Source organism: Patiria miniata, unplaced genomic scaffold (genome assembly GCF_015706575.1).
Source record: "Patiria miniata isolate m_02_andy unplaced genomic scaffold, ASM1570657v1 HiC_scaffold_2, whole genome shotgun sequence".
In the NCBI taxonomy this organism is placed as follows: domain Eukaryota; kingdom Metazoa; phylum Echinodermata; class Asteroidea; order Valvatida; family Asterinidae; genus Patiria; species Patiria miniata.
In genome coordinates, this window is record NW_024037058.1 from 11,280,032 (window position 1) to 11,292,630 (window position 12,599).

At 42.0% G+C, this 12,599-nt stretch overlaps 1 protein-coding gene across 1 annotated transcript; it reads left to right on the top strand.

Annotated features, from left to right (window-relative positions):
- The first annotated feature begins 2,581 nt into the window (after nt 1–2,581).
- LOC119726496 (ankyrin repeat domain-containing protein 16-like) lies at nt 2,582–8,647 on the top strand. Its single transcript, XM_038198207.1, has 7 exons — nt 2,582–3,014; nt 4,291–4,413; nt 4,875–4,972; nt 6,143–6,294; nt 6,822–6,983; nt 7,130–7,208; nt 8,322–8,647. Exons 1-7 carry the CDS (start codon nt 2,683–2,685, stop codon nt 8,468–8,470), a joined length of 1,095 nt encoding a protein of 364 aa, XP_038054135.1. The 5' UTR covers nt 2,582–2,682; the 3' UTR covers nt 8,471–8,647.
- Nucleotides 8,648–12,599: the final 3,952 nt, after the last annotated feature.

Consider the following 12,599-nt stretch of genomic DNA (forward strand, 5'->3'; position numbering starts at 1 on the left):
TGTTTCCAAAAATATTATTGGCAGGATTCTTTCAAATAACCAACAAATACTACAAGAGGGGGGGGGGGGGGTGGCTATGCCCCCCCCCCCCCAACGAGCCATTTTTATTAAAGTGATATCGCCTACACCACCATCTTTTGCTTGAAAAAAAAATATGGTTAAACTGGTCACAATCAAATTGCCTCAGCATGGCTCTGATCGCACCACAGAACATCTACAAATTACAATCCAAAAAATGTTCAGGGCCCTTAAGCATTTCAAATGGCAAAAGGGAGTCAGGAACTAGCTAACTAGTTTCCACCCATAAAAGCTGCCCTAGTTCCCAACTCCCTATTATATTATCGTTCGAAATGTACTTGCGTTTACAAACGAGATCCAGTCTACTCATTATCAATAATCGATGCATTGCGCTCAGTAACCGAATCGCACTCGGGATACGGGGACCGTCGAATGTACGCTGGGCATGAGGATCACATCGCGTCGTTCAAACATTAACACGAGTCGGAAATTTAACGTGTTCATGCTTGTAAGGGGAGCTCTAGGAATTAAACGGGAAATTTCACTTTTCATCTGGATCATAAGTAAACTTCAGTACTAATCATCGATGTCTACTTGTACCTCAGGTGGCGTATTTAGTAATTTGGAGGCCATTTTGAGGGTGAAATCTGATGTTTTTGTTGGGCAATGTTGGGTTTTGGGGTCAAGGACAAAATTGTGTCGCTCAGCATATATACGGATTAGCTTGGACCCTATTGCCAGACCATGGCGATAAGTTGGTCCAAGTTACTTTCAATGATGTTTGACAAAGATTAATGCCAAAAGTGGCAGTGAGAAAAACGTGTACAAAGTCTATGGGATTTTAGGCGACAAAAAGAAGAAGGGAAAAAAATTACAACAAAAACAAACTTTTCCACAACTATCATGACTATGCGGAAAAGCCAAAAATCTTTCAAAAGTCACAAATAGAAAGGTCTCTCCAAGGCTTACCTGGCCTTGTAACTTGTAAGTTGATTTTTGAGCACAAACCACATCACTGGGAACCGTACACCATGTACACGGACGTCGGGAAACCAGACTGTGCCGTCGTGCATTTACAATCGAGTTGTCAAATCATCATGATCATGGACTTCTGCTGTGCCGCCCAACTTGTTATTTTGTTATGCACCCAAAACATGCATGACGAAATATCGGTGCCCATGGCAGGCATGCAATGCTGCATATGTTGTCGACCTTGAATTTCTTTAAAACGTCCTATGGCCGGTTTTATTCAACCGGCATCAGTGATTGTTTATGTTGATGTTGGTGACACTCCTCGTGCCTGCGCGCGTAATTTTTATTCCTAGGAGGGTTAGGGGCAATGTCATGAATAATTCATGTTTATCCATGAGAACGGACAATGACATCAACAGCATTGTTGTTAGTTACTCAACTAGTTAAAATACATTAAAGCATTTTAAAGAACGGTTGTCGTCGAGCTACCACACAGTAGCCTAGTGGATAGCGAGATGAGCTATGGATACAAAGATCCCTGGTTCGAATCCACGTCGTCGCTGCTCATTTTCATCAGCTATTTTTCTTCTCCAAATTTATCACTGAGATAATTTTAAATTAAGGGGAAAATAGAACGAGAACCTAAGTCTTGCAATGATTCAAAGGAAAAACTGAATTATTCATGACACTGCCCCTAACCCTCCTAGGAAAAAAAATTACGCGGCCCTCGCGGCAAATTTTAATATAATTTGGCCGACGAATGGTGGCGTTTTCAACATGGCGACTTACATGGAACAATTTCACGGATTTTTTACGTGACAGATTTCGGTCATAAATCTGCATTACGGCTAGACCCGTGAACGTGGCGTTGTATACAACGCCACGTTCTTGTTTCATTTCGAACCTGGCGAAATCGATCCGACAGACATAATTCCGTATGGGTGTTGAGTACTCACCTAGAAATCTATATTTGCCCGTCCGATTGTTTCGGCTGTGTAATTTCGACGAAATTTGCCCATCAGTAAAGACCCATACGAACGTGTAGAAATTAGATTTTAACCTGACCCTGACAAATAACCCCGGACGCGTCTGAGTCGCTTGGACAGATTGACGGCTGTTTCATGTCGCAACCCCGAAAAAAAAAACCCCGCAGACGATTGGCTGCTCGGCTCATCTCGTGTACAGTACGTGTGTGCACACACACGCGGGCGCACGTGCGACCGCGTGCGGTGCGGTGAGAGAGGAAAGGACTTGAAACTTGTCTAAAACGATGTCTGTTTTAGCTGCGACAGTAAACAGCCGTCAATCATACGAAAATAAAACGCAATGCGCGTGCGTCAGTTGGGAGAAAATGGCAGCTAGCAGTAGCGGACGGACTTCATGAACCGGGGCCAGAATTTTCCTCAATTTTCGTCAAATGCAAGTTTTGACGTACAAATAGAATTCAAGACAGCTTCATATGTGAGTACTTATTACATAGGCAAAATAACGTCCAGTGTGTGTAACGGAGGGAGTCAGAGGGACACGTTCGCCAGGTTCGAAATGACATAAGAACGTGGCGTAGTTTACAAGCCACGTTCACGGGTCTACATTACGGCTAGTTTTTCTTGGATGTTAAGACGGTATTATTTAGCCATCGACAAAAGGTACCCCTACACACATTCCACTTATTTTTATCGTTTCAAATAAGGGATGCAAAAAGGGGGAGAAACTTTCGTCAGCTGCGCACAAAAAGGTGATGTGAAATCAATGCAAACCTTGTTGACCAACGAAGAACTTAACGCAGCTGAGGTTCTTCAGTACAGCCGGCCTCGCTCCGGTGACAGGGCGGTGCACCTAGCTGCCAGGCACGGCCACGTCCGGGTGCTAGAGTTTCTCAAAGCTGAGGGTGCCGATTTTGAAGCTGCAAATTTGGACGGAAAACGAGCCTTGCACGAAGCCGCAGCGTCTGGAAATGGCAACTGTGTGACTTTCTTGCTGTCATCATCGGGCGTTTTGGTTGACCCACTGAAAAGAGCAGATTGGTGGGTGTAACAGTGTAAATTAAAGAATAAATGTTGGGAATAATGACTCTAATGCGACTATCAGTTGCTCCCCCCCCCCCAGCCCCGGCAGCCCCGCCCAAGAGCAGCTGGGGGGGGGGGGGGGGGGCATTTGATAGGAGCTTAAATGAAGATTTCTGGGAGTGCTAGAATAATTTAATTTCACCATGAACTTTGAATATAATGGTAATGTATGCAGTAACCCATATCAGTGTTTTGAATCATTATGAATGCAACTTTTGAAGGGTTTAAAGGGAATATACATCATTTGCTTTTGCTGTAATTTTCAGAAATGGATGGAATTGGGGGGTTGGAAATATATAGCAAATATAGTTACACTGACTTTTTTGAGGTTTTGGGTTCGAAAATGCTATAAAAACCAAGAAAACAATCATTTTCCTGTAGTCTGGTTCCCTGACTCCATATAAGAAGAAACAGAGCAGTTTACATACATTGGGGAATTGTAAGGTCAGGGAACCAGTCTAGCTGGCTTGTACCCGTTCATAGGTGTGTAATCGATTGCAAACAAGTGCGATGGTCAATTGGGGCCAGTATTTGAAAAAAAGCCAGTTTTTTCCAACGCTGATCGGCCGATCAGCGTTGGAAATTGATACAAAAATAGCACTTTTCTTGAAAATGACAGTATACCAGGTGCCATGATTTTACAGGATGCTTTACACTGTCATTCACTAACAGTCCAGCAAGGTATTTCAAAATGATTTGGTAGTTTTATTTGTTGATGTTTGCAAATGTTGTATTTTCCCTTTAAAGTGTTGAATTGGAATATTAAAATAAAATGTAACAGTACCCTCTCCCCCCCCCCCCCCCCGCAACAATGTCAAAAGTATCTGTATTGTAGGAAAAACATACCTACATTACATAGTAAATGTCAAATTTCATATTTAGGCTTGAACCCAGCGTAATTGCTCCTCCGAAACGGAAACCACAAAATATGCTATAACTGGTTTGGTTGAATTCAGTTGAATGAACGTATGGCTTTCCCTGAATATCCTCAACAGTACTGAAATAAATGAAATTTTCAATGGAGGGATATAAAACAAGATTGATGATCCTCAAGCAGATAATCTGTAACAGTTGAGTAAAATTTGAGGCTTTGCATGGTGGAGATACTAAATAATGAAAGGTTTGCGGAAACACCATGTGCAAATAATTTCTCAACGAAGAGAATGGTTCTGAAGAGAACCAGAGGTATAAACTCGACAAGTAACAGTTGAGTTTTCGTATTTTATTCTGACAGGACACCTTTGCATCTAGCCTGCACCAAAGCAGACAAAGATGTCATCAAGCAACTCATTGAACACAAAGCTAACCCAAGACTAAGAAACAAAGATGGCTGGAATGCCTTCCACATAGCTGCCAGGTCAGTTGGCTGTACTGTCTACAATGTGTAGTCTTGATCTAAGACTGGATTTCAATTTTATTCCCCTAATACAGCAGGTCCCTAGCAAGCACAGTGAAGCTGCTGCTGGGGTAGAGGTCACTGTATCAAATCCAGTCCCGGGAACTTGGACATCACTACCTAAACATTTTCTGAGCAAGCATACCTCACACATGCATTAGCTTGACTGCAGCGCTTGTGAAATATGATTGGAATTTGCTGGCTAGCACTGCCAAATTTCCCAAGACTTGATTTGATTCATCTTTTACACTGCTGAAGTTTTTTTATGCCTATCGTATTCATCTTAATCTTAGCTCATCAGATTCATACAACTTCACATCGACGATAAAGTGTTACGCCTAAAATTCTGGAAATTATGTCAGACTAAAGCATAGTTTGCATACATGTACACTGCAAAAAACCCTTGTCGTTTCACCTTGCAGAGAGGGACACGTGGAAATCCTGAGCTACCTCCTGGACAGCATACCGGACCTGTGGGATACAGTCAGTAATAACGGCCGCACACCTCTACATACAGCAGGTACTTCATTTGGCCCATTAACCCTTACTCTCTGAGGGTAGTTTACTGCATGTCAGTTGGTTATGCCAATGCCCTCCAGCTGCACTTTATTGGAGGATACTTTGATGTAGCAGTGAAGGCTCCAATTGGCAGGAGTTGGAGGCCCTGGAGGGTGCCTGATACTGACCAGCTGGGGGCACTCACTTTGTTATCAGAGGACTCTCATTGTTCTCTGTGGCATGTATTGGAGTGCCTGTCCAGTTACCCTTGAAATGACATGGCAGATATTGGAGGGCCATGCAAAAAACATAGGAGATTTTCTTGAGGCACATATTGGCATGCGTTGGAGGGTCTAGTAGGGTAAGGGTTAAAAAAAAAATAACCTAACAATTCTAATCCACATGCAGCCATAGCCCTCACCATGCCAAAGTCAGCAAGTTTCTTTATGATTTTTGGTACTGGGGGATTAGGACGAATGAGCTTTGAACACCAGACCTTAAGCAGTGGCGTAGCCAGGAATTTTTCAGTGGGTGGGTGGGGGGGGGGGGGGGGGGGGGGGGGGGGGGGGGGGGGGGGGCTGGAACGTTCCAAATCACGGTGTCAAACTCCACCTTTATGCATATCGTCATCATCTCCGTCATAACCGACAATGGATGACTCTACAGCAAAGATGGCGCCTTCGGAGTCTCTGAGCTGTCCGGATGGCAACACGTACTCATACGGGGCTTGACTCCAATTTACTGGTGCCCTCCAGGCAAACCTGTCAGGTGAAGGAGGTCCTCTTTACCAAGTCCATTCATAAGTCCTGTCACAAGTAACTAGATGAGCAGTGACATAAGACATTTTGTAACAGTTCATTTGAATAGCTAGTGACTTGACTTGAGACTGGAGGACTTGTGACGGACTTGTAGGGACTTGTGACGGAATTGACTACAACTGCTCACAGGAGCTCCTTGGGAGGGACACACCAGGAGCCCACACTCAAGACCATTGGTTAGCACACACATGGCGTGAAGTACGCACAAATATTTCCTAATTAAATGTGCTCAAACCTGTAGCGTCTTTGTGCGCGGTAGGTGTATGGCACCAATGCGTAGTGGTGTGTCTCCCATTGTGATGTCTCCCACTCTCTAAAGTCCATACATCTACCTCCCATATCATTTAAGATTTCCTGTTATGCTTTCTTTGCAGCATTGCATGGTAAACTTGAGGCAGTGAATTTACTGTTGACAAGAGGCAAGTATCCAGTTGACCAGGCAGACAGTTGCGGATCTACTCCTCTGATGGATGCTTTGAGAGATGGCTTTGTGGATATAGCTCAGCGCCTTGTGGATCAACAAAGGGTATAATGAATATTCATTTCGATTCCTATATCTGAACAGTCCCAGACAGTCAACATATCAATCTGGTTGCCCTGCCATGCCTTTATACACAGGCTAGTCACTGAGAGTCAGATCTACATGTAGTTGTGTGCATGTACGGGCAGTACGGGAACCAGGTACCCTGCTGAAGTAAAACACGGTACCTGGGACCCATATAAGAAATCTAACGCAACCCCAAAATTCAAATCCTGGAAGTTATATGAAGGGCTTTATAGCTTTACTCTGTAAACTGCAACTTTCTTGAGCGTCATCTATCACATTTTAAAATGCACTTAACGTGAAATATGTTTTGGATTTCAGTGTTGCCTGGTTTTCGTTTTGAACAATTTCCAAAAAATGGCATTCAAAACCTGTCTGAGAAGTTACTATTAAAAGTACTTTGTAAGTTGGTTATCCTAAGTTGGGTATGAGTACCTGATCCCATAATCTGAACCGTAACATTAGTGGTCCGGTACTTCGAGACACTCTGTGTTTTTTACTCCATGCAGGCAGACGTGCACAAATGTGACATCCTTGGACGCACAGCATTACACCTTGCTGCCCAGGCCGGCTGTCAATCATCTGTCACTTTCCTTGTCAATCAGCGACAGGTGGATGTGGACACGCCCACCTCAAAGGGTGGACACACAGCATTGCACCTGGCAGCTAAGGTAAGTCACAGTGCTGCCCTGGCCAGTTGTCAATCATCTATCTGCAGCCACATGTTTCAAGTTTTGATTTCTCCACTTTTCTTAAGTAACCCTGCGAGTTGCTTTTGGGTGGATTAATTAACATCTCTTGTTATTTGTACTGTTAGGAGCGTCATTCTACAATGCTAGAAACACTACACTCTCTTGGAGCCAACATCAATGCCACAGATGACCGAGGCAGAACAGGTACTTACATTTGATACATTTCTTTAATCCACACAATTGTTCACAATCGAGAGGGAGTACATCACTGCCTGTAGGTTACAATGGACTGGGAACAAAAGTACCCCCTCTATGGGTAAAACAAGACAAGGCAAGCCCGTAAAGCAATTTCCAGAGAGCACAAAATCATAATTATTCAGTAGATACAAAATGGCAAGTTTTATCATGAGCCCTTCACAATGGGTTGGGTTTAGTATACTGATCCACCTGAAGTATGGCGGCAGCGCGTATATGTCGGCACATCCGCGTGCTCGTAAATAGTGCGTGCACTCTCTAGTTTTATAAGTATAACTTTTTATGGTCCCTCCACAGAGGGATAGGTTTGTGCACAATGAAATGAAACTTTGTAGTGCATGTTCTGTGCCATACACAAATGTGAATCTCGGCGGGCCGTCGCCGCAATGTGGGGAAGTTTTTTGAAAATATTAGGACCGAGTTATTGCGGCTTTCTGCTGTCCCCATAGCGTCTTCGGTCCCCGTAATACCATGGGACAACACTTGTGCAGTCCCCATTTACGGAACAAGAATGTGTGTGCTGGCACGTTCTGTGTACTTCACTATACACTGGCCGTTTTGAGTAAGTCACACAGTGACATCCACTGTTAATGCACGGAGTCCATCGTTCAGTCCAGCATGAAAAAGTGACAGAACGGGCGGGTTGGAAAAGGGAATGACTCTTGCCACTAATATATATTACCACCTGCTAATGTTTACAAAAGTTGTTTCTCTTTATACCTCCCATACAGTGAAATCTCGATAAGTGAAACTCTGATAATTCAAAACAACTGTTAAGTCAAACAAAGAATCCATTGCCTTCTGTAGTATAACAGTGACATACAACCCAGCTTAACTCAAAACTCTGCTTGAAAGTCAAATTTTGAACCTGTTCCCTTGAGGTTTAACTTATCAGTTTCACAGTAAATGTATATTCCCTGAGTTAAGTAATTGTTGCCCATGTAGTTCAGTTAACTTGATGAATTTCTGAATTTATAAAATTTACTATTTGCCTTACCATGGTTCTTACAAGTTATTTAACCAATAAATGACAACCTTTGTGATTTATTTTTGGACTTCCAGCATTGCACATTGCTGCGGGTATTCAAAACCGAGCATGCGTGGAAACCCTGTTGAGATTGGGCGCGTTGAACTGCCCGGATAAGAATGGTATCACACCAAGCCAGCTGGTGAAAAAGCAGGAGGTGCTACAAGTCTTTGAGGACACGTGAACAATGAGTTGGTTAACAAGCTGGAAATGATCTGGGAAGCTGCGGCCCAACTGTAGACCTGTTGTAGCCTATAAGTCATGTACATGATGTACAAGTCTGTGTAATAATATAATGCACTACTACTCACGTGGCTGTGACTATCAATTGAAATAAAGGATTCGTATTTGTTGAATGTCACTTGGTGCATGGAGCGTTTTATAGCTGAATATAATAATAATAATGGAGTCTTATAGAGCGCACGTATCTACCAACAATTAGGTACTCAAGGCGCTAGAAATTATGTCAATTATTAAAGAAAGGTAAATAAAGTTTGTGAGAAATATGAGACCCATTATGTAGCACCTTATAATGGTTTACAAGGTGCTGCGGCGCACATTGCAGCCACTGCCAGAAACACCAGGGCAAACCCTTTCTCTCAGCGATGAGTGTTACTGGTTTTTTAACGTGCATTACACAACACACGGGACCTACGGCTTTACGTCCCATCCGAAGGACGAAGCAATAATGGTAAAGTGCCTTGCTCAAGAGCACAAGCACCATGTTCCTACGGTCAGGATTCGAACCCATGCACCACGGCACACGAGTCGAACATTGTAACCATTGGACCACAGCGCCCCACAATATGCTAGGTACATGTGGAACGCCAAATGCGTGTGCAGTACAGTGCCAGTCCCAATGTCAGTCTCGTGACCCAATTTTCCACAACTGCAATAAATTGTTCGCTGGTCAGTGGAGACCTATGCAACTATCACAATTCAGGGCCATGAACCTGAGGCACTGTGTTGTTGCGAGGGCCTAAGGGACAAGGTGACTGATGGCCAAAAACGGCATATGCTGAAGTTTGTTACAAACCAACGAACCAACTAAGTAACCAACATAGAGTCATGACTACTTGTAGAGCTGCTCAGCCGCAGCTAAAAAAAGGCTGTGGCTGGTATTTCCCTAGGTACGTCTCATAATTATTTGAATTACAGGCATCTCACTGTGTATCCGTATAATGGATACATTAAGGTGACTGATGGCCAAAAACGGCATATGCTGAAGTTTGTTACAAACCAACGAACCAACTAAGTAACCAACATAGAGTCATGACTACTTGTAGAGCTGCTCAGCTGCAGCTAAAAAAAAGGCTGTGGCTGGTATTCCCCTAGGTATGTCTCATAATTATTTGAATTACAGGCATCTCACTGTGTATCCATATAATCATCGTCAAGCGTTCTTAATCATCGTCAAGTTTTCTTCCATAATTTCTTAACTCAGGAAATCCATTACAGATGAAATATCTTAGCACAGCACATATAACTGGTATAGAATATGATCAAGGTCACTTGAATTGGTGGCATAGTTCAAATTTTGCTTGCCATAAACAAGGTTTACCAATGAAACCTTGTTAATGTGTGGTTCAATGAACACAAATAAAGCAATTTAGACTGATACTGATATATACACACTTTATTTAAAAAATAATGTATAATTAACAAATGATTCCTTTCGTATTCATAATTGCCATAATCATCAATGTTAATTTCTCAAGGCCCTATTACAAAGTATTGAGGTAAGATTTTCTAAACATTGTATAAATACAAAAGAATTAAAGTATTTGAAAAAAATTCATTTGTTTCAATAAAATCCAATTTTCCAGTCTAAAACACCCTGTGACTTGATATGTGTCGAGGTAGAAAAACGTAAATTTGAACCGTCCCTCTTTTCAGGCATGTAACTGGGAAGTCACAAAAAAAAAGGAAATTCAAATCTTTTCAAGACTTTGTACATCCCGTGTTTTTCTATTTTTAATGGCACACATGGGAAGTAAAACAAGAGGAAATCAGCTGATCCAAGGAGAAATTGCACGCCTGTCTTTTTTTTTTACAGCCAAATTACAATCCTCCCCCCCCCCCCCCCCGAATTAATTTTTTTCTAGAATGCTCGACTTCATTTTATGCTACAAAATCTACCCACATGTTTACAACGGACACAAAAACAGACAGGCAACTTGATAATTGGCCATTTTTTTTTTAGCGAATGAGGGCACTTCAGAGACGCCAAACGGACTTGAATAAAACATCATGAATGTATTTTTTCATGTTGTAGCGATTCAACAATTATTTGTTTTACAATCTTTAACCCTCCTGCTGTCTGAACAGTCACAGAGTAGAAAATAAAAACCAATCCTCTCCCTGCCAGGCGTTTTTACACAGGCAAGTCGCCAACAGTTGGATCATATTTCAAACCAAGCACTGTGACGAGTCAAATGCAGGCAAGGCACAGCTGGCTTATCAATCACCTGCTTTCCAAGCATCACTGTATCAAGTATGCATCAACAGTCACAGCCAGTCAATCCCGCTTTATGTAGGCACGGAGCTAAATAACAGTTACTTAAAGATATAGTCCATCATTTGTAATTTGTGCATTTTGTTCGTTTGAAGCAACAAAAGTGTTCAAAATCTAATGAAGGATACTGAACAACTAACCTGATGAAGTTTCAGCTCAGCTTCAGCTGTATATTCTGAGAAAAACAGCATTCTAGGATCTCAATTTCAAATCAAAAGTTGCTGAATCATGTTTTGAATTGTTTTGAATTGCAGCTATACGCGATCTCGCGCACCGATCCGACAAATTATAGCAACCGCGCGCGCCTGTGCGTCGTGCCAATGCTTGCGCGCGCTGCGCCGAATAACAAAAACTACTAATTTATATTTTCCTACGGTGCGTCTTAAGATGCACAGTTGGAAAGGCCTTCTTTCGTTGATTACTTCAAAATGACAGCTTGCCAGAAAGAATAATTTCACAGGGAGTTTAGTCCACTTATTATCTTTCAACTAAGTATGTTTTTCAACAATAATACGCCAGTTACTTTTTCGGATAGCTGCAAATGATGGACTATAGCTTTAATTGATTTTGACTGGAAGGACAACTTTGAACCGAATGATATTTGCATAGAGCATCGTCAGCAGTGCCAATCAAATGCCTTTCCCAGTGGTCTCCCCCCCCCCCAAGTTTCCCTTTGTAACCGTTGTGAGGGGGTTCAGAATAAGCCATTTGTTTACTGCTTTATGTTTGGTTTTGGAGGCTTTGCGAATGTTCATGGTACAAAATGCCTGGGAACTTAGTGATAAATTGTTTTCAGAATGACCTAAAATACAATCAGCATGTAATGTTTGTGTGTACACAATTTAAACTCACCATTGCAGTCCTTCATTTAAAGAAAATCCAGGAGAGCTATAAATCGCTCTCCTCAAATATTCGAGGAGAGCAAATCGCTCTCCTTAAAATCTACGGATAAACAGCGGTAAAACGACGGGTTACCATTGTTTTTGTTTTATTTTGAATATAAGGATTTATTCAAGGGGCTGCATTATTATTAGTTTTTGCATAATAACATATGCTCAAGTTGCGTTACTTTTTTCGTTTTTGTAACTGTAAGACAAGGTAAAATTTATTTAAAAAAACTAACTAAATGGAGATTAATAAAAGGTTTGACTACTGCTCAGGCTTTCATTTTTTAATACAGGTGTCAGTTGGTTCATCACTTGATTATACTTGGAAAATGGAGAGTTAATAAACGGCACATAAAGCAACTGAAAAATTGCTTTCAGATTCGTTAAAATTATATGAAATTTTCAGCCTGAACTATTTCAATTGCTCTACGAAAGCTTCACAAAAAGGGCCTCAAAATGACACAAACTTGCCTTAAGTTTTATCGAAAATATCTGCCGTCGATAATCTTAAAAATAACGGAAAATGCAGGTCAAGTATGCCATATACACAATGCTAGTCACGACGAGAAACTGGCTAACAACATCTGAACTTCGCACTAGTACGAGCGTTTGTGATGCACTGTGTGTGGTGGGCCGGCAATGAGACTCGTTTCACGGTATAGGATTTCGGTGAAACACGCTGCATCGTTTCACTTCACATACCAGTAAAACTTCCTCAAAATAAATTCATGAACACGGGAAATACATACACAGACAAGAGAGATCAAGTTTTGTGAATAAGCTTGCAAAGATCGTCCTTCTCAATCGTTGTTTTCTTGGCATTTTTACGACGTCTATTCCGTCCAGCCTGCACGCAAAACACTGTACGGCAGGCAGTGCATTGCACCGCGCAGGACTATTACATTGACTGG

Bases quoted from the DNA above. Each gene is read 5' to 3' on its own strand.
- LOC119726496 (XM_038198207.1), top strand. From the start codon at position 2,683: ATGCAAAAAGGGGGAGAAACTTTCGTCAGCTGCGCACAAAAAGGTGAT. The intron at 3,015-4,290 runs GTGGGTGTAACA...TTATTCTGACAG, and splicing joins CCACTGAAAAGAGCAGATTG to GACACCTTTGCATCTAGCCT. The intron at 6,295-6,821 runs GTATAATGAATA...TACTCCATGCAG, and splicing joins GCCTTGTGGATCAACAAAGG to GCAGACGTGCACAAATGTGA.